Source organism: Drosophila montana, unplaced genomic scaffold, assembly GCF_035044405.1.
Source record: "Drosophila montana isolate Dmon_TW-CO22-7 unplaced genomic scaffold, ASM3504440v1 contig_402_1, whole genome shotgun sequence".
Lineage (NCBI taxonomy): Eukaryota > Metazoa > Arthropoda > Insecta > Diptera > Drosophilidae > Drosophila > Drosophila montana.
This window is the reverse complement of record NW_026998739.1, coordinates 4,680,965-4,705,846: the sequence shown is the minus strand read 5'-3', so window position 1 is coordinate 4,705,846 and position 24,882 is coordinate 4,680,965. Positions and strand designations below refer to the sequence as shown.

The following is a 24,882-nucleotide window of genomic DNA, read 5'->3' as shown; positions in this document are numbered from 1 at the left end:
CTTGGAACGTCAACTGCGCGACATAATTAACCCTTATTTGCGCATTTTATGACCCGCACCATAAAATGGCCATTTAAATTACGAAACACAATAGAAAGAGTTTTGGCCATTTGGTAAGTACGGGGCAATTTGTTGATGGCATCGAGAGATGGCTAAAAGCAGGCCATAAAAGGCGCCAAATTGGCAAAGGTGAAAGCGTCGGGAAGTTTTAAGCATCGGCTTTAAGGCAAATTGTTGGCCCCGGGTCTGGCCTTAAAGCAGCTTACAATTTCGAACGCACTGCGGGCAAGCCGCTTAACTTGCATAATCCAAATATCTGGCCACAACGCACTGCAGACTCTTGACTCTTACCCGTTTTCCACTCCCTTCTTTTTTTTTTTTGGTAGTTCCTGAAGGCCATCAAAGTTGAATGTCTGATGCGGGCAAGGGTCATCATCAAGTTGCGTGGAAGACAAGCAATTGCTTGTTAGGTCATAAAAATTCAATAGCTGGGGGGTTACCGAGTGCGGCAAACCCTGATAGAGTTTTAAACTTTAACTGCGACCAGGGTGCGCTGACATTGTCTGCGATTGATGCAGCTTGTTGGAAGTGGAACTGGTCAGGGCTTGGTCTGATAAACCGGTTAGGCTTTTATGATCATTCGAATGGGGGGGTTAGTTAGAGTTAACTAGCAAGCAACCCTTAAAGCTTTTTCATTTTCAGCAATAATTCCCAAACGGTTAAAGCAAACGCCGTGCATATCTGTTAAGCGTTTCACTGATCAAAGCACAACCTTGTGCAGTGGCAATATCGCAAACAATGAGGTCACAGCCGAGTTGCGATTATTGCTAGTTGAAAACTTTAACCAATAACTCGCCCTGTGTGAGCTACGCTCACGTTGAGGCAATTTTTTTAGGCTCGAAAGAGCTGATTTTTAAATAAATGCAAACAAAAACGAAAAAGAAAGGATAGCTTCGGCACGCCGAAGATTTAATACCCTTGCAATACCCTCGCCTTACGGTCTTACAGATATGTGAGCACAGTGAAGCTCGTAAATGCTGAGTTTCATGAAAATATAGAAAATGATACCTGGCTACAGTCTTAGGCGGGGATTTGCTCAAAAGGGCAAGGAGGTTCGGACCCGTAGCAGGGGTAGAGGGGCCCAGAAAGCCAATGCCACGTGCGAGGGACGACGCTACCGTAGTCGTTCCTAGGGAGCAGGCAGTCGTGGTGATCACGATCATTTTGCGGTCGGTTATAAATTGAAGACGAAGAATAGAGATGGTTTGAATTGTTGGACGCCATTAATATTAATTATTAATTAATATAATCAAAAATAGAAACCTGCACTTAATTACAAAAATCAACAATATTTTCGTAAAAAGTGACTTTGGTGAACAGGAGGGGAAACGGTGACTGAGCTGTATCAGCACTGTCACGGGCAGTGACTGGCTTGCCAGAACCTGCTGTGCTCCTATTGGCTAGTGCTATGCTTGTGTTAGTGAGACTAGGAAAAAGCTCTCGCACGAAAGCTCTGCTCACTCGCAACACACACACACACTACGGCTGAATATGGGCGATCGGCCATTATAGATTGAGTAATAAACATTTATATTTATAGCTCAATTGCTAAAGCTTGCTCTCTTACGCTCGCACGCGGTTGCACTTTTTGGATATCGTTTTTAATCAATTACTTGGAAACGGGGCAAGTTATCGCATATCGGAACGGACGGACGGACATGGCTAGATCGACTCGGCTATTGGTGCTCATTAAGACTATATGTATATACTTTATGGGGTCGGACATGCTTCCTTCTGCCTGTTACATACATTTGCACAAATACATTTTACCCATTTTACCCATTTTTTTGATGGGTTGAGGGTATAACAAAAATTTTGTGTTTTAAATGTTTGTATACGGTACTTTGACTGAGGTAGCACTTTTTTTTTGTCGCGCTTTGTTTGTTGATCCCTGGGTAGGGCTTAACTATTAGTTGGTCTTATACCTCACTAAAGTACCTGGTCGACTATTCGACTTCATCAAATGGTTTGATTTGAATTTAATTACATTCGGATTTTTTAGAGATAGAAAATAGTCTATAATTAAAAAATTATTGTTTAGGTCAAGAACATAACAAAACATATATCACAGATTCCCAGTTTAATATACTAAGCATAAATAACCAAGACGGCAAACTGTGTTTGAACCGAACCGCATTGAGCCCCGTATTTCAAACTATTTTTAACCGGGTACCAAAGATTAAACCAAAAGAAAGTTTCATGCAAAGCAGACGAATGTAAATATATAGAGAGGAACTTGGTTCTAGTCATAAACGGAAGCAATGATCATTTTCTTTTTAGTGTGCAGCGCTTATAAAAACCAACATTTGTGTGCCCTAAAAATATTTTATTATATTTAAACAATTAGAAATGCTATTTGAATGAATGTTGCAAGCGTGTTCAGTGCTTTCTACTCCGATCTCTTCTTTGATTTCTTCTTCTTTTTCACACTGGACGTACTGGACATTTGTCCGAGGGATGAGTAGCCCGTCGATGTGGAGTCACGGCTCTCACGATAGGTGCGCAACGGTTTTCGTCTCAGCCAGACGCGTATGAGAAAGTTAAGCTCACCCTTCAATGCCACCATGGGCTTCACCTGCAAGAGGCACTCCATATACAAAAAAAAAAAACTGACAGATCGAGCAACAGTCCTTACCCTCTCTTTGACCGCAGTGCGATGCACACGCCACAAGAACTCGGCAAGGCCGATCAGAAAAGAGACAAATATGCCCACAATTAGCACCACAAATAGGCCGCCGACAGCATCCATGTCGAACTGACCATCATCGTTGCTCGAGCCCATGTTATCACAAACCGTGTCGTTCGCATTGAACCATTTGTTGCGCAGATTATAGAGCACGCCCCGCTCGCTCAACTTAAGAATGCCCACACTTAGATTCGAACGAAAGTTGGCATCTAAATAGGGTGCACAATGGGTTTTGTTTTTGGATTAAAGACAGCCCTAACCCTTTATCAATATGCAAACTCTTTACTCACTCAGTGGCACCGCAATTCCGTAATGCTTCTCTCCGAAACTCTCCCCGATCTGTGTTAGCTCACAATTGCGTTGCACATAGTATTGCAGATTGGTGGTTTCCATGAGGAATGCATAGGTACCGCGGCTCAGCTTAACACGATCGACACCCTCTTCGTTATTCTTGGTGAAGGCATCCGGTTTCACCGACAACATTTTGTTCCAGGCCATACGATTTTCGGTATCGTTCGATTCCGAAAAATAAACAGATGTCGCACCGCCTCGTATCGTGCCAAATTGCACTTTATTCTGATCGACCAGGTCGTGCAATGAGGCAATATTACCCGTCATCTTCGAGGAGGTAATAAATGCAGCCAATTTGGCAATGTACGTTTGCGAAATGAGCAGCGCGAAAATCCACCAGAAGGCAGTCAGCAGGCGCATGGGAAGACCCCTAAAAAGCAAATGGTTTAGATAAGAATTGAAGCTTCGAATGGAGACATTTACACACCTGGGCAACAGATCACAGCCCTGATTGAGTATAGAGCCGAGTACAAGCCACATGGTATTGTGCAGGTGCCAGATATTTTCACGTTCCTGTTCATTATTCTCATTCAGCACCGGTGGCTCCCACTCGTATGAATCCATGCGGCCGGCCAAAATCAGCGCCATCGCAGTAATGAGCATGGCAACCATTACATAGAGCCAAACATCCACACCGTAGGGATTGAGAAAGCCATAAATATCCGCCTGTGGTGGTGGCTGCTTGTACGACAAGATACTAATGCCCAGCTGCATAAATGGCACCGTGAAATCCACAACCGAACGGCGTGCCTGAGTAATGGTCAAGTCACAGATGCCAATCTGTGCGTTCTGCGAGGTGAAGAGGAAATGATTTAAATCTTAATTTAATGCACACACAAACACACACACACGCACACACTCACATTGTCAATTAGCTGCCTAATTATGCCGTCCCATTCATCGGTGGCCGCATCATAGCTGCCATATTTATTATCCCTCACTGGCTCGAAATTGAAATCAAATTTGCATTCCTCGGCCAGCTTATAGATCAAATCCACGGCATAGCCCTCGAAACGTTCATTGCCCTCGTAATGCACGCCTTCCGGCTCCTCGCTTTTAATTGCTTCGATTAGTTTAGCTACAGTTTAACTTGATGATAGTTGTACTAACCGCCAGCTGAAATAGGGTTTGCCCACACGTGTGGCAACTGTATATCGGACGGGCTTTTGCGAAAAGTCCTCCTTGTTCTCAAGGCGTCGCTGTTTCAATGCCTGCGATGAGTTCTCTCTGATCTTGTCAATGTCCACCAGCTGAAAATCCTTGTTCCAGATGTGCGTCACACGGTCGATGATCGGATTGTAGACCTCCAAATTGAAGTCCTCGCGCTGGCCATCCGGGGTTAATTGCAGTCGCTGTGTTTTATACGGCGGCTTGATTTGCTTCGGTGTGAGCTTTAATACAGATGATACAAAGGATATATAGAACGATTTTTACTGCTAATTCTCACAATGGAAAAATTCCTTTTAAATGAACACAAATCATACCTGCTTCATTTGTTGCACTAAATGTGGGCCGGGCTGCCAAAAGCCACGCCCACAGCTAAACTGTGGTGTGTAGAAACCGGTATGCTGACTTAATTGTAGAACAGCATTGTAGAACAGAACCACCGCATCGTAGACGAGCTGAGTGCTCAACGAGGCAAACTGTTGTAGGAATTTATTACAAATTGTTAGTTTTATTATTATTTAATGATTAATCAATATGAACCTACCCGATCGTCGGCTTCATTGTCAAACACATCAATCTCATCATGAACGGGTGGAGGAATATAGGAACGAATCCTCACAGCTGCAACGGCAACTGTGAATTTACTTGAGTAGAAGCGATCAATACCGCTGACATGCGTATCCAAATTGGTTAGGAATAGATTCTGCATATAAATAGGAAAACCTAATAAAATTGCTTTTCAGATAATACAATATAGTTACACACATTAAAGGAGCCGGTCATATTGAAACTGATCGAGGCATTGATCACATCCGCCAATATATCGGAGGGGCAGTCAAGCAGCACGAATTTCTCACGCGCATTGTTGATGCGTTTCCAAAGTATTCGATAATCATCGCCACGTTGAAACTCCTGGAGCTTAATGCCGGTTTTGTGTAGCTGCTTCCAAGCGAAAATGTGCTGCAATCGGGCAAGATCTGTAAATGACAAAAAACAGAATAACGCTTTAATTATTATAAGACTTTTTCGATTCAGTAAAATATGATGTATACAAGAAAATAAAACAATTTAAATTATAATATATCATTCACATTAAGTAGGAATTATATAAGTTACCCCAAGAGTAAGAGAATAAAGTATTAAAAAACTAATGTAAATAAAAGGTAAAAATAGATACAGGATAAGGAACCCATATTTAAGGCATTTGTAAAGGCAATTGTAAACTATTAAATGGAATCGGAAGACAGACAATCGAGCAAGGTTTATTGAGGAGCTCAAAACCAAATAATTAATGATAATAATAACAATAAAATAATTACGATAATGATAATGATAATGATAATGATAATGATAATGATAATGATAATGATAATGCTAATGATAATGATAATGATAATGATAATGCTAATGATAATGATAATGATAATGATAATGATAATGATAATGATAATGATAATGATAATGATAATGATAATGATAATGATAATGATAATGATAATGATAATGATAATGATAATGATAATGATAATGATAATGATAATGATAATGATAATGATAATGATAATGATAATGATAATGATAATGATAATGATAATGATAATGATAATGATAATGATAATGATAATGATAATGATAATGATAATGATAATGATAATGATAATGATAATGATAATGATAATGATAATGATAATGATATTAATGGTAACATAAGTATACTTAAAATAACTTGTAATTATAAATGTTAAGGTCTCTAGCATATAGTTTTTCATATTATATTATGCAGGTTACTCAACTCGAAGGCCAGTTCTCCAGGTAATTATTATTAATTAATTAATTTATATTATTGCAGCTTTATAGCTTATTCTTAAGCTTCTCTGCAGACAACATTATTTTATTTACTTACGCGTATCCCGTTCATAGGCAATAGTAAAGGACTTCCAATCAAAGGCCTTGCTGCGCAATATATCAGATAGGGCCATGGAGATTATCAGTTCCGAGGGCGCCACATTGATAGTCAACTGATGATTGAGACGCTCACGTGGGGATTGTTGTGGATGCCAGTCGAACTGGAGATGTGGAATGCCCGTCATGTTGCACAGGACCTCAACAATATCTATTAGTTTTTGTGTAAAAGAAAGGGTAATCAATAGTTTGTTGCTACACAAATATCAACTCACGACTCATTGTGTATATTTTTGTATAGAACAGCTTGGCGAACTAACAAAACACACAATGAAAGTGCCGAGCAAAATAAACGCAATGAAATAAACGAACATATTTATTTGGCAACAGGCCAAAAAACCACTCGAAAGTGTCCCATTTGGTAGCGTGCATAGTATATGCGTTCGTTTATTTACTGCAAAAATATTTGGATCTAATGTTTGTTTGGCCAATTTAACGAGAAACATCAAAAATCATTAACGAGGCTAGTGGGCATATTTTGAGAAACTATAGCAGGCAGCTCTCCCAAAAATTGCTCTCCCTCGTTCGCTCACAATGTCGTGTTTCTCTCTCTCTCTCTCGTTCTCTGTTTCTCTCTCTCTGTTTTTTTTTTTAGACATGTGCTCCGGTCTAGCGGACAACGACAACATTAACAGCCGCCTAGACATAATTTTATGACGCCGATTTTGTTTAAAAATAATTTAACTTTTAGCCGCTGGCCAGGCACAACAATGTTAAAAAGTAAACTTACCGCTGGTTGTCTTTGAACTTGGTCCCAAAATAGCAGCGACACCATTTCCAATCAAGTCACAAGCTGACAAAAATATGGTATATCACAATGATCTGATAAAGTGTGCTCATTATGCTCACATAAATCCTGCAGCACAATGCTATCATCCACAGTTACATAGTGCTTGATGGGTTCCAGTTTCAGGTCTGTTGTCAAAGCATTTACCTCCTCCACAGCTGCATCAAAAGCCTCGGCCAGATCCATTTCAGTATCAAAGAAAATGGCGCCTACAAATTATATAGAGAGAGTATTACTATAAAAATATTAAGATTTTAATAATGAAATTTGGATATTACCTATTTTAATCACCAATCCATTATCATTATTCGCGCCGCTGCCTGCGACGAGTGCGGCCAAAACTAGGAACTTTAGTGAGAACATTTCTTAAAAGCTAAGCTCAATTAATTTTAAACTTTAAATACGTTCATAGTTATTATTTTTGGCGTTTATATAATGCGATGCACAAAAAACACTTCACAATTCACTTTATCCATATATAAGTATCCAATTTAAGAAAGACAGAAAAAAATGATGCGTAAAAAAGATTCCATGCGATGACGACAGCACCAGGAGAAGCCTATTGATGCCAACTGGGACCTGGTCGGGGGCGCTGCTCACGACGCACTGAGGCAAGTGTTTTTTTGGAAAGAAGCAACCACCGCGATCGCCGGGAGAGTGCTGCTTATTTTAGCAGCCATCTCTTGGGCAGAAACGGGTGGCAGCGGAGGCCCAAGAGCCATTTGTTTTATGGACAAGTCGCCTCACACTCTAGACCATGTCGACTGTGGCATGAGCTGCAGCTGGAAATGAGCCAAGTAAATGGCAGGCAAATGTGAACACAACTAGTGCGTGCCAAAAGCCCACGCAGCAAATTGTGTAGGGTGTGTAAAAAATCAGAAATGAAAAAAATATGGTCACCAATAAAAAAAAAACACCCTCTAGAATTTCTATATATATATTCATATATATATATACTAAGCGATATGCGCTAGACAATCATTACTAAATCTTGCCTGAATTTCTCAAGAAAACGAAATGGTTTATTCAACTCGAGTGCAATTCAGAAACTTAACTAAATTCTCCAACTTATTCACTAACTGGCCGTCTTGCTGCGTGTCTTCTCCTTGGAACTGCGCCGGGACGCCGAGGAGCGTCTGGAGGATTTGTCACCGCCGCTGCTGTTACTGCTCGATATGCGCATCGGCTTCTTGCGCACCCAAAACTTTAGGGCAAACATCAGCTCGGCCTTTAAGGCCTGCCAGGGCGTGACACGCTCTTCCACGGCCACATTCTGCACATTCCACAGAAACTCAAAGATGCCCAAAATGACGCCAGTTAGTAGTCCACCAACCAGTACCAGAAACACACCGCCCAGCTCTATAATGGACAGCTCATCGCCATCTACCTCGTGAAATGATTCACAGGTCACATTGTGATTCTTCCACCATTTGTTCTTCAGCTTATAGAGCTCACCCTTCTCGCTGAGCTGCAGAATCGACACGCTCAAATTGGTGCGATAGTCGGCGCCTGAAAAAGAACATATATGCATATAATATAGATCGGTATTAGATGAGAGTACCATCAGGAGACTTAAATATATAAATATATTTAATATATATTCAACAAAAGAAGATGAAAAGAAATATTCTGGAAATGGTCTCTCTAGCTTCTATAAGCTTCGAGTTATGATCAAAAAACTGATTTTCGATACAGATTTTTATCGATCTCAAGGAAAAGATATCGAGGATTTAATACATTTTTGATCTGCGAGGGACCTACGTTTAAAGATCGACTAGATCGACTCGGCTGTTGAAGCTGATCAAGAATATATATACATGGTCGGAGATCTCTACTTTTGCCTCTTACATACATTAGCAACAGGGTACACAGACTAACTAACATATTCTCTTTTAGCTAATACAACTCATAAGCTCTTAGCTTACCCAATGGCACGGCCAGGCCGTAATGCTTTTCACCAATTTGCCCGCCAATCTGTCGTAAATCGCAGTGGCGTTCAATGTTGTAGGTCATGCTGGTGGTTTCCATGAGGAAGGCAAAGTTGCCCTTCTCCTTGCGTACACGATCGACGCCCTCCTTGTTGTTGCTGGTAAATGCAGAGGGATTGAAGCCTTTCATTTGATTCCAGGCACGCTGATAGTCCGTGTCATTCGATTCGGAGAAGAATAACGAGGTGCTGCCGCCGCGCATGCTGCCAAACTTGACCTCATCCTGTTCAATCAGATCCTGCAAGCTCTTGATGGTGCTCTGCCACTTGTTGCTGGTCAAAAAGGCAGCCAAATTTGCTGTATAAGTGCTGAGCATCATTAGTGCGAAGAACCACCACATGCCAGTTAAAATGCGCATGTGTGGACCCCTGGAATGCACAAGAGTTTTAAATTTGTGTCGAACTCTTTTCCTGCCTGTCAAACCTGGGCAATATATCGCAGCCCTGTTGCATAATGGAGCCCACCATAAGCCAGCAGCTGTTATTCACATTCCATATATTCTCCAGCTCATCTGGATCGACAATAGCCGGATTTGGCGGCATCCACTCGCGATAGGAGAGTCTGAGTAAAAGTTATTTCAATTAAAATCAGATAGAGAGTCAACAGCATCACAGCTCACCTGGCAATCAGCACAAAGGCCAACGTCATCACGAGCTGCGCAAAAATCATATAGATCCAGACCTCTGGTGCAAAGGGCTCCAAGAAAGCAAATGGATTCTTCTGTTCCGGCGGACTCTTGTAATGTAATATGCTAATGCCCAGCTGCATAAAGGGCACCGTAAAATCCACTGCCGAACGGCGCAGCTGGGTAATCGTCAGGTCACAGACTCCAATTTGGGCATGCTATAGCATACAAATATATCATAGAATAAAAACTAAGAGAATCAGGTTAAAGAAAACGCAACTCACATGATCTATGAGCTTGCGTATAATGCCATCCCATTGCTTGGTCTCGGGATTGTATTTGCCGTTGCCATTGACAATCATGAACTCATAATCGAACTCCATCAGCTCGGACAGCTTTCTAATCAGATCGACGGCATAGCCCTCATACTTTTCCTGTCCCCTATAGTTCTCGTGATCTTCCCTGCAAATAAGACCAAATAGTTAATGTTTATTAAAAAATATGCCAGTTAAACCTACTTCATCATAAAGTACGGCTCCTCATGATGTGTCACCACCGTGTAGACCTTGCGCTGCACCGAGAAATCCGGCGTGGCTGCCGAGCTTTCCAGCTCCGGATTCAGTCGACGTATTTTAATGCCATTATCTGGCGTCCAGACCATCAACGGTTCATTAACCGTGGGCTTATAGATCTCCAGATTGAAATGTGTACGCTGTCCATACTCATTAATTTTCATGTTCTCGGTTTTGAAATGCGGCTCAACATCATCCTCCGATATGGTTTTCATTTCTTGCACTATATAGCCTCCCATTATCCAGGCATTGCCGTAGCCCAGGCCACAGTGGCTGTTGGGCGGATAAAACTGTTCCATGGAAGCGATCACATTGCGCGCCGAATTGGCGAACAGCACCACCGCATCATAGATAAGAACGGGCAACATCATTTGGCTGCCAAGTATTTGCTACACAGTTAAGAAAATATTTGGTAAGGTGAAACGCAAGTCTTCATTTTTATAGGCGCTACTCACATCCACTTTGGTGATGCGCGTTTTCTTGCGCTCATAGGGATTGGGATCGACAATTTTCAAGCGTACCGATGTTATGTTCGCCTTGAAGTCTTCATTATAAATATCCTTCAAGCCCGAACTGTGCGTATCCAGATGGGTGAGAAACCAATTCTGTAAGTTAAGATTCTTTAGACTCGCTGCAATAGCAGAAAACTTTAAATACTTACTCGAAATGGGCCTTGAAGCTTGAAATCAACGGAGATTTTCAGCAGTTCCTTTAACGATTTTGGCTCACAGTCCAAAATAATGCGATGTTCATGAAATGTTTCATCTGCCTCCTTCCATAAGACGCGATAATCCTCTGCATAATCGGCCAGATTGCGCAACTTGAGATAGTCCGTGTTCAGGGCGTGTATGTTCATAAGATCTTGTAAGCGAGCGAGCCCTGAAAAATAAACAAACGATGAATTTCGTGTCAGAAGAAAATAATGTAATCTTGTAAACTATGGTATAATTTAGATCCTCATGTAACTTGGGCTAGCGGTTAGCTACTGACTAGATCCCAACCCAAATATAAATCTCTACCGAAAATACCTCTCCGCAAACTTACCCTCTGGCGTTTCATAGATTAGCGTAAATGTGCGCCACTCGTAGTTGGTTTTGATAATCTCGAAATAGGCACGCGACAATGCGGATAAGGAGGGCGCCACATTAACCGTCATTTGGTGATTCAAATGCTCCTGGCGCGTAGCCTCGAGTTTCCAATCGTATTCTATATGTGGAATGCCGGTCGTGTTTGCGATTTGCGCAACAATATCTGAACGAGAACAAGAAGAAAAACAGAACAGAAGCGATTACAAAATACAATCAACACATTTGTTGATCAATGAGCACAGAACACGAGCACTACGTACCACTAGCTGCCTTTGAACTTGGTCCGAAAATAGCCGCTACGCCATTAGAAATTAGTTCACAAGCTATACGCGGAAAATGTGTCCCATATCAGAGTACTGAGTAAACAAATAAATAAATAAATCAATGGGTCGCACTTACCGATCTGTTGCAGCTGGAAACTATCGTTGGTGGGCATATAACGTTTGATCGTCAGGAACTGAAGATCGGAGAACTTTAAATTATTGACCTCGCGAAAGGCCTGATCGAAACTCATTTCGATTTCCTTTTCATTTTCATAGAAAATAGCACCTACAATAAATTGTTGTTGTTTATTTTCTTGTTTTTCTTGTTTTGCTTATGTTAAGTGAAACGTACCCACTGTGATTTTCGTGTGCCCCTCAGCGGCAATGGCGAGGGCATATTTTAAAAATAACACCACATAAATGTAAACTGGATACAAATGCATTTTTCTCCAACAAAAAAACAAACAAAAAAGCAACAACAAATGTTATGCTTAAACGCGCTCTAATTGAATTTTCTAAATGCAGCGGCCATTTCGTTGTTCAATTTTTAGCTATATATTTGTAGTAAGTACATATATAAATACTGGCACACACACACACACCTCTACAAAATTACGTAAAATTTATTTTTTTTTGTTGATTGTTTTATTATATTTTCAGATGTTGCTCCAAGCGACCGCAGGCATCCAGTCTTGGAGCGCTAAGCACGCACACTGACCGCGCGGCCCAACTGTGTCCGCTCTCCAACTGGCAATCTTTCGAATTCTCCGCTGGTCTATATATTAATGCGAGAATTCTCAGTGTGCTGCTCTTGGGGAAGTGCCGTGTGTCATGGTGCCATGTGCCATGTGCCATATTTATGGCGCATCTCGATGACGTAGGCGGCATCCCGTCTGGCATGCCTTGCCATTTTCATTCTTAGCTCTCAATTTTATTAATTATTTAGTTATTTTTTGTTGATTTTCTTTTTTGTATACACCCATAATTATGTTTGTCAGTCGCTTTTCATATTGTGTGCCAAATATTATGATGCTCTTGCTGTTGTTCGATCTTGGCAGCCTTTTTTGATCTCGACATTTGTCTGAGATCGCGCTTTTGATGTTTTCAAGTTTAATTTTGACGGATTTCCATTAAATAATACAAACAAAATGTACACAAGACAGAGATAAAGCTAGTGCGAGCGAAAGAGTGGGTCAAAATGAGATCCTCATTTAGATGTGCACACAAGGTTGGTATTTGTTTTAAATAGGATAGGATAAGAAAATGATTTTATAAACTATTGTTACGCTGGTGGCTGTAGGTGGCTAGAATAGTGCAGTGATATATACATGATACCATCATTTATTTTAAGGATCTTGAATATATATATAGAATATATATGTATATAGTTACGCGCCTTACATCCAAAAAAGAGCACAGACATTTAGAGGCGGCGAATTAAAAAATTGAGAGTGCATGCTTTGCAGCGAATTTTAAGTCACCGATTTTCAATTGAGATGCCCCAATAAAAATTGTCCCAAGGAATTTAATTTTAAAATGATAATCAAGGAAGGAATCACTTTTGACCCCATAAAGTATATATATTCTTGATTAGGACGGCAAGCTGAATCGACTGAGTTATATCCGCCTACCTGTTTTACTGTGTGGTTGTTTTTATACCCTTGCAGAGGGTATTATAATTTTGTCGTGAAATGTGTAACGCATAGAAGGAGACATCTCCGACCAGGATCAGTATCATCAGCCGAGTCGATATAGCCATGTCCGTCTGTCCGGCTGTCCATCTGTCCGGCTGCCCGTCTGTCTGTTTCTATGCAAACTAGTCTCTCAGTTTTAAAGCTATCTTTATGAAACTTTGCAGAAGTCCCTCTTTCTGCTGCACGCAGTTCATATATCAAAACCAGCTGGATCGGACCACTATATCATATAGCTGCCATAGGAACGATCGGTCGAAAATTAAGTTTTTGTATGGAACATTTTTATGTTTTTCAAGATATCTTGACCAAACTCGGTATTTATTAGTTTTACTACGCTCCCCATATATATGCAAAATTCTATTAAGATCGGGCAACTATATCATATACATAGCTGCCATAGGAACGATCGGTCGAAAATTAAGTTTTTGTATGGAAAATTTTTATGTTTTTCAAGATATCTTGACCAAACTCGGTATTTATTAGTTTTACTACGCTCCCCATATATATGCAAAATCCTATTAAGATCGGGCAACTATATCATATACATAGCTGCCATAGGAACGATCGGTCGAAAATTAAGTTTTTGTATGGAAAATGTTTATGTTTTTCAAGATATCTTGACTAAACTCGGTATTTATTAGTTTTACTACGCTCCCCATATATATGCAAAATCCTATTAAGATCGGACAAACATATCATATAGCTGCCATAGGAACGATCGGTCGAAAATTAAGTTTTTGTATGGAACATTTTTATGTTTTTCAAGATATCTTGACCAAACTCGGTATTTATTAGTTTTACTACGCTCCCCATATATTTGCAAAATCCTATTAAGACCGGACAACTATATCATATAGCTGCCATAGGAACGATCGGTCGAAAATTAAGTTGTTGTATGAAAAACTTTTATGTTTTTAAAGTTTTTTTTGTCTGTGCTTCTTAGATTATGAGTCATCAGTGGCATGATAATTAACATCGGAGTAATATAAGTTATTTTTGTTTTTGGTACAAGTGGTTGATATTGAATGTGTTCAGAAAAGAGGCTAAAAATGATACGTTTTTCAGCAACCAAGGTGCGTTTAAGTTAAATATTCGCAAACGTTTGTGAAAATTCAGATTTTGTACTTATATAACAGCTGAATAATTTAATTGCAATACAAAAGATCGGTATTAATTATGTTTCTTATAGCCTCTGCCCACTGAACACATTTCTGAAAATGTCACATTTTTGCAAAATGTGTAAAATGCGGCCTGTACGTTTCCCCATAAGAAAACACATTTCACACATTTTTCAAAAATGTAACATTGTTTAAAAATGTGTAAATTCGCCCCGAACATTTCGTGTATTTTGCGATGATTAATCGAGATTTCTATCGATGTTGTGAAAAATGTAAACATAAAATGTAAACATATTTGAAATGATTAATAGCCTTTCTCCAATGGGCTTAAAAATGCCACATTTTCAAGTTTTACATATTGGTGTTCCACCGGTACTGTTTCTTTAAAGTTTCTTTAAAGCTGATCGAGTTGCTTTAATTTACACAGATTTCCTTCCAAAAGTCAAATAATACGGCCCCGAAGTAGGGGCTCCGTTTAATAGACCCTTTGCGGGATTTGGCCAACTTTAAATGTTAAAAACTGTGGGATTAAAATTTAAAATTATAATTTAAAGTTACCGCTTGCCTTCGTTGCAATATCAGCTGGTTTATGTTTACATTTTTCACAACATCGATAGAAATCTCGATTAATCATCGCAAAATACACGAAATGTTCGGGGCGAATTTACACATTTTTAAAAAATGTGACATTTTTGAAAAATGTGTGAAATGTGTTTTCTTATGGGGAAACGTACAGGCCCCATTTTACACATTTTGCAAAAATGTGATATTTTCAGAAATGTGTTCAGTGGGCAGAGGCCATAAGAAACATAATTAATACCGATCTTTTGTATTGCAATTAAATTATTCAGCTGTAATATAAGTACAAAATCTGAATTTTCACAAACGTTTGCGAATATTTAACTTAAACGCACCTTGGTTGCTGAAAACGTATCATTTTTAGCCTCTTTTCTGAACACATTCAATATCAACCACTTGTACCAAAAACAAAAATAACTTATATTACTCCGATGTGAATTATCATGCCACTGATGACTCATAATCTAAGAAGCACAGACAAAAAAAACTTTAAAAACATAAAAGTTTTTCATACAACAACTTAATTTTCGACCGATCGTTCCTATGGCAGCTATATGATATAGTTGTCCGGTCTTAATAGGATTTTGCAAATATATGGGGAGCGTAGTAAAACTAATAAATACCGAGTTTGGTCAAGATATCTTGAAAAACATAAAAATGTTCCATACAAAAACTTAATTTTCGACCGATCGTTCCTATGGCAGCTATATGATATGTTTGTCCGATCTTAATAGGATTTTGCATATATATGGGGAGCGTAGTAAAACTAATAAATACCGAGTTTAGTCAAGATATCTTTATAAACAAAAATGTTTTTCATACAAGAACCTACTTTTCGACCGATCGTTCCTATGGCAGCTATATGATATAGTGGTCCGATCCAGCTGGTCTTGAAATATGTACTGCGTGCAACAAAAAAAAGGGGCTTCTGCAAAGTTTCATAAAGATAGCTTGAAAACTGAGAGACTAGTTCGCATAGAAACAGACAGACGGGCATGGCTATATCAACTCGGCTGTTGATACTGATCAAGAATATATATACTTTATGGGGTCGGAGATTTCTCCTTCTATGCGTTACACATTTCACGATAAAATTATAATACCCTCTGCAAGGGTATAAAAAATTTCAGCCATACTCGGCATTAACTATGTGCTTCTTAAATACGGGCAAATCACTATGAGCATTATGAAAAGGTTGGGTCTGCAAGGGTATTGAATCTTCGGCGTGCCGAAGATAGCCCTTCTTTCTCGTTTTAACATAATAATTATTTTAATTTAAGATCTACCCGCTTTTGGGCAATAATTAAATTTGTTCTGCGTACGTTGGCAGTTTAGTATTTTTGTATTATATTTGTGTATCCTTGCTTGTTTAGTATAGGGGGGGCAGTGGAAGGTGTGGAGTTAGACATCTACTCTTTGGGGGAGCTCAAAAGAGTGTTTCCTTTTGATCCGCCTCGTTGTTGAGCTGTTGTCCAAAAGGTTGGTGGCAAGATTATTTGGGTGGTTGCGATCACTCAACTTGGCATTTACCTCTATAACCCAAAGAATATTAAGCTGGCTGTGAAAGGTGATATTTTCATGGTAAATATGAGCGTTAGATAAAATTTGCAGATTTACTTTGAAACAGCTGAATAATGCTCAGGTTGCTCCTGCTGGCGGTACCCCAAAGATGGCTTGATAATTGTTTTATAGAGTAACAGCTTTACGCGAAGTTTCATTTCGGAGTGCCTGCTGATCAGCCAGTAATATTGCTTCAGCTTTTTATTAGCCTGTTTTATTTTGCGCACAATGTGTTCGCGCCATGTCAGCCGTCTGTTGAGTGTGATGCCTAGATAATTTGGCGTTGTGTTCACCGGAATCAGTAATCCATCCAGGAAAACTGGGGGCAGTTTCCTTTGCGCAGCATGAAAGTGGTATTGGTCGATTTTTCTTGGTTGAACGCGATGTTCCACCTTTTCAGCCAGCTGTCTAGGGAGTGGCGACCAAGAGGCACTGATCCGGGCTGACAGGCATGTCGGCTGTGTACACTGTATATAGTAGTGGTCCCAGAACGCTGCCTTGCGAGACTCCGGCTCTGATGCTCTTAACAGACGAGGTAGCGTCACCGCATTTGGTGTAAAATTGCCTGCAGGAGATAAACCATTTGAGAAATTTAAAGAAAGATGCTGGTAAGTCTGCCTTGAGTTTGTGCAATAGACCGGGGTGCCATACCCTATCAAAGGCTTGCTTCACGTCATTCATGACCGCACAGCAGTACTTCTTTTCTTCGAATGCCTGTAATATTCGCTCTAATATCCTATGGCACTGTTCCGGTGTTCCGTGGAGGCGCCTAAAGCCGAACTGATGGTCTGAGATCAAACCAGCCTCGTTCAATACTGGCAGCACTCTCGTAAAAAAAACTACTTCGAGCATTTAAGAGAGAGTCGCCAGTAAACTTACCAGGCTTTGGTATTAAAATTACCTCAGCTCGTTTCCACTGGGAAGGGAAATGTGCAATCTCACAACATTGGTTAATTACGTTGGTCAGCAACTGGATACAATTTTTGGGAAGCATTTTTATCGTCCTTGCGTCAATGCTATCGTGTCCAGGTGCCTTTAGGAGGACCTACAGCTAAATTTACCCATTTTTAATGGGTTCAGGGTATAAAAACATGATCAGTTAATATTTGCTTAAGTCGGATACTAGAAGATATACATACATACATATATACTAGAAAAAATTCATTCAAAGACATCGCTCCAATTAAAATTTCAGCACGTCATTCCTTCCTTTGGCGCTACTGTCTGGTCGGTGCACCATGAATAAATCGGATTTGCGAAGATCTTAATTTGAGGTCGCTATTAGTTTTCGCTAGCAGATTTAATATCGAAGGCAGGGCTGCTGTTTATATATATGTACATGTAGATGGCTTGACAGAAACTATTTTCATTGAAATTATAGCTGCAACCCTGGACGTCGAAGCTGCTTATGCCAACGACATTCCGCCAAAAATTCGACGACCGGCCTTCTCAGCTTGAAAACGATTAATTGATGTTGCTCTTAAGTGCACGTCTGCTTCGTAGTACCGCCGAAATTCAAAAAAGAAGTCACGCCACGTGCTTTGGCTGGATCCATTGAGTAATAAAGAGTAAAATAAATAAACTCAATGTTTACTACTCTATGGGCTCGATCCACTGCTCATTAACTTTAAAACGATAAAAAAAGCTCAGAGTGACTATTCAGCCCTGTCTCTATTCAACGACATAGGGCACTAACCAAAAAACTATCGATAGATTAGTGGTGAGCAATTTACAATGGTATTTTATGGTGGTTTAAAAATAATAGTATGTGACTTCAATATCGTGATTTGAGAAGTAAAGATATATTGTAATTCAGATATAATATTATTCAGAGGGCGTTCTGCTGCGAACAGAATATTTTAGAGATTTTATTTTTTACACAATTTTCCTAAAACTAGTTAAGTGATCAGTCACTTGACCTACATATGCAGGTACAGGTGCTTGGCAAAATTTTACCCTTTCCACCCAACGGGCTACTGCAGGGGTCAACGTTCATTCATCGATTCAAACCCAAAATCATAAAAAGAAGGGTGCGCGACAACCGCGGACCAAAAATGATATTTTCTTCTGCGCCCATGATCTGCCCATTCACACACATTTGTGTCTGTGTGTGTGTGTGTGCAGAGCTCGAAATTCAGAAATCACAAAATATTGTCAAATTTGGATCGGACAGCCAGGCAGGGACCAACAGGCACACATGCGCATAAATGCTTCTATTCATATACAAAATACGCAAGTATGCGTGAATAGCAAGTCCAAAAACTTTTAAATGCACACATGCCAACGCTTAGGTACCCTTTCCAGCAATACCGAGCTAAAATGCAAGAATTTCGCATCGACTTGGCAAACCCTTTCATTATTTCATATTACTCGTCCCCTCAAAAGGGAAGAAATGCCACCGACTTTTGACGAAAATTGAATTTGTGGGCATTCTTGCTTGTGCGGCCACATGCACACACAAACATTTAAACGGTACCTAGACATGAAGAGAGCATTGAGAGCACTGAGAGTAAGTGCGAGCGAGATAAAAATTAACAGCGATGCCGTTCTATCGCACAAATCATATGGAAGAGAGTAAGCCAAAGCAGTTTCCTGTAGTGTGAGCGATCAAAAGATGTCATATGTATATCTTACTCGCTCGTTGGACAAGATGCAAACCAATTTTTGGTGACCAACACTTTTTCATTGGTTGTCCATCCGGTCTATATAGGGTATAAAAATAACTAGTTACTGTCAACAAGTGACAAAAACCTTCCCTAGCTGGAATGATGTGCCCTTTAAGAGCTATTATCGAGCAGGTTAATTTGCCATATGGCAGTCGTCTGATGTCATCAATCAGGAGCAGAAGCTTGTGAAATAAAACGGAAAGAGCGAAAAAGAAAAGGAGTGGTCAAAAACACACCATAGCAACAATCGTATAAAAATGTCTTTAATATCAATATCTAACTATAAAAAAAATAGGCGTATAATGCTATTATTCTTGATTTTGCTGCTCGGATTTAGTTCAGCCGAAGATCAGCCACAGTTGGGCTACATCCCTCTGGATGGAGCCTGTGAGCTGTCGGCCCAATGTCAGCGGAATGCCGTCTGCGACATGTCGCTAAAGCGCTGCGTATGCAAGGAACACTTTGAGCAGCACCAGGGCAACTGCCTGGCGCTTCTGGGTGAGTGTCTTCGAAATTAGCATCCTTCCAGCATTCAAACTAATGTCCAACATCCGTGTACAGATTTGAGCTGCAGCAACAATAAGCAATGCCCCGGCACTTCAATTTGCCTGCCACAGGCTATGAAGTGCGCCTGTATTCTGGATTATGTGCCCAATCACATTATGACCACCTGCTTGACGGACACCTTTCCCGAGCCGCTTGTGCCATACGGCGCTGACTGCAGCCGTACGGAGGACTGCCAGTGGAATCAGCTGGATGTGGAGGGCCGGGTGCAAGACTCACGTGCCACATGCGCAGCTTATCCGCTATATAAACCACTCTCGCAACTAGTGCTAATTATTTGCCTCTATTTTATATACCAGCGGGTCTTGGACCTTTTCCGTTGAATGTTTTGGGCTTAAAATTTTAAATATTACCTTTCCACTAAGTACACGCTCGTGGAAAGTTGAAATCTACCCATCTTGATGATCACTTTTTATACCCTTGCAGAGGGTATTATAATTTTGTCGTGAAATGTGTAACGCATAGAAGGAGACATCTCCGACCCCATAAAGTATATATATTCTTGATCAGTATCAACAGCCGAGTTGATATAGCCATGTCCGTCTGTCTGTTTCTATGCGAACTAGTCTCTCAGTTTTAAAGCTATCTTTATGAAACTTTGCAGAAGTCCCTCTTTCTGTTGCACGCAGTTCATATGTCAAAACCAGCTGGATCGGACCACTATATCATATAGCTGCCATAGGAACGATCGGTCGAAAAGTAGGTTCTTGTATGAAAAACATTTTTGTTTATAAAGTTATCTTTACTAAACTTGGTATTTATTAGTTTTACTACGTTTCCCATATATATGCAAAATCCTATTAAGATCGGACAACTATATCATATAGCTGCCATAGGAACGATCGGTCGAAAATTAAGTTTTTGTATGGAAATTTTTTATGTTTTTCAAGATGTCTTGACCAAACTCGGCATTTATTAGTTTAACTATGCTCCCTCCACTTATCCAAAATCTTATTCACATCGGGCTACTATATCATATAGCTGCCATAGGAACGATCGGTCGAAAATTAAGTTTTTATATGGAAAATTTTTATGTTTTTCAAGATATCTTGACCAAACTCGGTACTTATTAGTTTAACTAAGCTCCCCATATATATGCAAAATTCTATTAAGATCGGGCAACTATATCATATAGCTGCCATAGGAAGGATCGGTCGAAAATTAAGTTTTTGTATGGAAAATTTTTATGTTTTTCAAGATATCTTGACCAAACTCGGTATTTATTAGTTTTACTACGCTCCCCATATATATGCAAAATCCTATTAAGTTCGGGCAACTATATCATATAGCTGCCATAGGAAAGATCGGTCGAAAATTAAGTTTTTGTATGGAAAATTTTTATGTGTTTCAAGATATCTTGACCAAACTCGGTGTTTATTAGTTTTACTACGCTCCCCATATATATGCAAAATCCTATTAAGATCGGACAACTATATCATATAGCTGCCATAGGAACGATCGGTCGAAAATTATGCTGTTGTATGGAATTTTTTTTGTTTTTCAAGATATCTTGACCAAACTCGGCATTAACTATTTTCCCTGTGCTTCTTAGATACGGGCAAAGCACTATGAGCATTTTGAAAAGGTTGGGTCAGCAAGGGTATTAAATCTTCGGTGTGCCGAAGATAGCACTTCTTTCTCGTTTTTTAAAATAAGTTTAAAGTGCATCAAATAAAGAATCAAATGTTGGAATCAGAGATTTCTGCCCTTGTGGTAAGAATCTTGAGCCCGAAAAAAAACTTGCTTTTAGCATCCGGATTGCTAGAGTACTAGCGGTCCGCACTGCTATTGTAACGCTGGTGGCTGTAGGCGGCTAGAATAGCGCACTAATATATGCATGATACCTAGGGCTGTTTAACTTATTGATGCTCTATTCTTATGAGTGTTCGTTGCCTGCTTGACACGTCTGGTTGCGTTGCTTAGCTCGCCGGATGGGGTGTGAGATCTTTAAACTAACAAAACTCATAGCCTAAGAATGCTACTGCTACCGAAACAATAAATAACAAATACACGTGTCAAGACTGGTGCTTATAAAGCGGTACTAACTGAAAAGCGGACAGACGTTATCGTTCACGATAGTTTTTGGCTCAGTTGGATGGCATAACTGAGGCTACACACTTAATTTTCCCTCCCTATAAATTGCTCTGATCAAAGCAACGCCATGACAATCCTCGTGTGTAAAAATATATGAGATTGTCCCTTTTAGTGCTATTTAGTTACATTTTAAACTTCTACCATGCCTTTATACTTCCACATCTGCATGCCTCAAATGAGATTTACATCAAAGTGAATATCATTATATTACTGATACATTTAATGAAATATTAATGATCTTGTTCTTGATCATTATATCAACGCTTATACTGATTTTTAAAGCTTTGAAACTTTATATGCTAGAAGAGCATGCTATCTTGATCATGTCTTTAATTAACTTGTTTTTGCTCATTGAGGATACGATACAACTTACGTGCGAATATAGCGTTTTACACATGATGAAGTATGAATTTTAAATGATGTCGGTGAACGATGATTTATGAAAGTGATGTTTGAGCTCAAATCAGCACCATCTGTAAATGAAAAAGACTTTAGTTTTCGTATATATGAATTAGCTTACATTCCACAAGCAAGTATACCGATCCTTGCAAAAATCATTGTAAGAAAAACATGATCTGCTAATATTTGTTTAACTTGGCTTACAAAAAAATTATATATACTAGGAATAATTCAAGGTCAGCGCTCCAATTAAAATTTCATCCCGTCATTCGTTCCTCTGGATCTACTGTCTGGTCGGTCCACGCTGCACCATTAATAATTTGGATTGGCGAAGATCTTAATTTGAAGCCGATGTTAGTTTTCTTTGGCAGATTTCATAACGAAGGCTGTGCTGCCGTTTATCTACGTGGATGGCTTAGCAGGGTCCATTTTAACATTGGCGTTCCGAAGATATAGGTTATGTAGAAGCACTCGTGGTCACACGTGGGCTATGCGTGCTTGTTGCTCCTTTCACAGTGAAATTTAAGCTATTTCTCTGGCCGTCGAAGCTACTTATGCCAACAGCATTCCGTCGAAATTTTCGCCTTTCCGTGGATAGAGAGCTACACACGCTGATAAAAGGCAAGCAGGTCGCGTAGCCATAAATAAAAGAATTTTAACACAAAAAAAAAAAAAAAAAAAAAGTGGATAGAGAAAGTTCTTCTAGAATTCCACACTCGTGGTGGCAGACCCTCGAGGTGGACTTCACACCCGTGGCTATGGCCACACGGCCTAAACTTCGCCGGCTGTTATATTGGCCTACTGATCAGTATTCGGTTGGTGGTAAATTTCTTCCACGTGTCTTTAGACAACCGGTCTTCTCAGCTTGAAAAAGATTACTTGGTGTAGCTCTTAACTGCACGTCTGCTTCGTAGAGCCGCCGAAATTAAAAAGAAATCACGCCACGCGCTTTGATTTGGTCTCAGCATTGGTATACAAAAAAAAGCTCTCCAATCAACGGGATCCTTCCAATGCTTTTGACATCTAGCGTTGCCACATCACCCGATTTACAATTTTCTCTTACAAGATAAGGTTGCCACTTAAATGTAAATTATTAAGAATCAGCTGACACTTTCTGACTACATTAAAATAAACAAACATACTTTTCTTATTTTACAAGGCAGCCGTAACACTGCGTAATATGAGCCTGAGTCAATAAACTCAAGTGGCTCTGCGCTTTTGGCTTTATGTTTGTTGTTGTATGCAACATAGTGTCACTATCTATGTGCGTCAAATTAGCGGCGGTGAGTTAGCGTCGATTTTTAGTACTTGGTATCGGAAAAGGAATCGACCGATTCCTTTTCCGATACCAAGTACCAAAAATCGGCGCTAACTCACCGCCGCTAATTTGACGCACATTCACTATCTATGTTAATTATAACAGTACGATAAGTATATATCGATAATGAAGCAAATGTAATATCGATAAAGAAAAGCGGATGCGGAGAAGAAGTGGAAGGCAGTTTCTCTACAGTACTAGCAGTAAGAAGACGTGTTGTTAAAAAAGAGGTAACCCAGAATCGACCGATTCCTTTTCCGATACCAAGTACCAAAAATCGACGCTAACTCACCGCCGCTAATTTGACGCACATTCACTATCTATGTTAATTATAACAGTACGATAAGTATATATCGATAATGAAGCAAATGTAATATCGATAAAGAAAAGCGGATGCGGAGAAGAAGTGGAAGGCAGTTTCTCTACAGTACTAGCAGTAAGAAGACGTGTTGTTAAAAAAGAGGTAACCCAAAAAAATAAGTTAAATCAATAAAGAAAATCATACTACTACAGTATTTAAATATAGGGTGATATTTAATGCATATACACACTATAATAGATTGGCAAAAAATTACTGAGGCAGCTAAGAAAATTATACTGTAGTATAAAATTATGTGCATTTAATATTTATTAAATGACTGCTATTTTCTGATTTTTTTGATACTTTTTGAATTCTTTAAAACTACAAAAAAAAACCTGACGCCACTCAGAGGCCAATCCGTCACGCCACGCGGTGTGGCTCTATCCATTGAGTAATAAAGAGTAAAATAAATAAACTCAATGTTTACAACTCTATGGGCTCGATCCACTCATTAACTTTGAAACGATAAAAAAAATTAAAAAAAAAAGCTCAGAGTGACTATTCAGCCCTGTCTCTATTCAATGACATAGGGTATAAAAAGAACTAGTTACTGTCAAAAAGTGACAAAAACCTTCGCTAGCTGGAATGATGTGGCCTATAAGAGCTATTATCGATATCGGTAGTCGACAGAGAGAGCAGGTTAATTTGCCATATGGCAGTCGTCTGATGTCATCCATTGAGTTATAAAGAGACAGAGCTGAAGGCTTGTTCCGAGCTTTTTTTACCGTTTTGAAAATCCCGAGAGGTAGATCGGGTTGGTCCGCAAACGCAAAATCCAACTCAAAAATAAAGCTCATTTACTATAGGAAGCAACAACAAATCACTCGCAAAACAACAACAGTGCGCTCGAAAACCCAATTTTTTTTCGTCGTCCGTCTTGATCTTCAAAAGTTTCTGCGCGATGATGACGACATAGGAAACTCAGTGCAAAGAAAAGGGACAAATAATGCCACTGTGTTTGTTGCTGGTTTCTCTGTCGT

General features: G+C 39.6%; 3 protein-coding genes and 1 non-coding gene across 4 annotated transcripts; 2 read left to right on the top strand and 2 right to left on the bottom strand.

Moving 5' to 3' along the window:
- The first annotated feature begins 769 nt into the window (after positions 1–769).
- LOC135439536 (U4 spliceosomal RNA) lies at positions 770–907 on the top strand. Its single transcript, XR_010438071.1, has one exon. It is a non-coding gene; the product is annotated as a U4 spliceosomal RNA (small nuclear RNA).
- A 1,467-nt stretch (positions 908–2,374) lies between these two features.
- On the bottom strand, positions 2,375–7,391 carry GluRIIB (Glutamate receptor IIB). The gene is made up of 13 exons (XM_064697576.1): positions 7,292–7,391; positions 7,076–7,222; positions 6,957–7,019; positions 6,168–6,377; positions 5,030–5,241; positions 4,809–4,967; positions 4,582–4,740; positions 4,208–4,488; positions 3,961–4,150; positions 3,525–3,886; positions 3,037–3,467; positions 2,696–2,955; positions 2,375–2,635 (listed from the first exon to the last, which is right to left on the bottom strand). Exons 1-13 carry the CDS (start codon positions 7,374–7,376, stop codon positions 2,450–2,452), a joined length of 2,745 nt encoding a protein of 914 aa, XP_064553646.1. The 5' UTR covers positions 7,377–7,391; the 3' UTR covers positions 2,375–2,449.
- Positions 7,392–8,020: 629 nt separating this feature from the next.
- GluRIIA (Glutamate receptor IIA) lies at positions 8,021–12,167 on the bottom strand. Its single transcript, XM_064698127.1, has 12 exons — positions 11,902–12,167; positions 11,686–11,835; positions 11,547–11,609; positions 11,243–11,449; positions 10,860–11,077; positions 10,654–10,803; positions 10,145–10,587; positions 9,911–10,088; positions 9,621–9,844; positions 9,425–9,562; positions 8,939–9,369; positions 8,021–8,522 (listed from the first exon to the last, which is right to left on the bottom strand). Exons 1-12 carry the CDS (start codon positions 11,990–11,992, stop codon positions 8,089–8,091), a joined length of 2,727 nt encoding a protein of 908 aa, XP_064554197.1. The 5' UTR covers positions 11,993–12,167; the 3' UTR covers positions 8,021–8,088.
- A 7,301-nt stretch (positions 12,168–19,468) lies between these two features.
- On the top strand, positions 19,469–20,053 carry LOC135438953 (uncharacterized). The gene is made up of 2 exons (XM_064697513.1): positions 19,469–19,664; positions 19,728–20,053. The coding sequence occupies exons 1-2, from the start codon at positions 19,469–19,471 to the stop codon at positions 20,051–20,053; spliced, it is 522 nt and encodes a 173-aa protein (XP_064553583.1).
- The last annotated feature ends 4,829 nt before the right edge of the window (positions 20,054–24,882 follow it).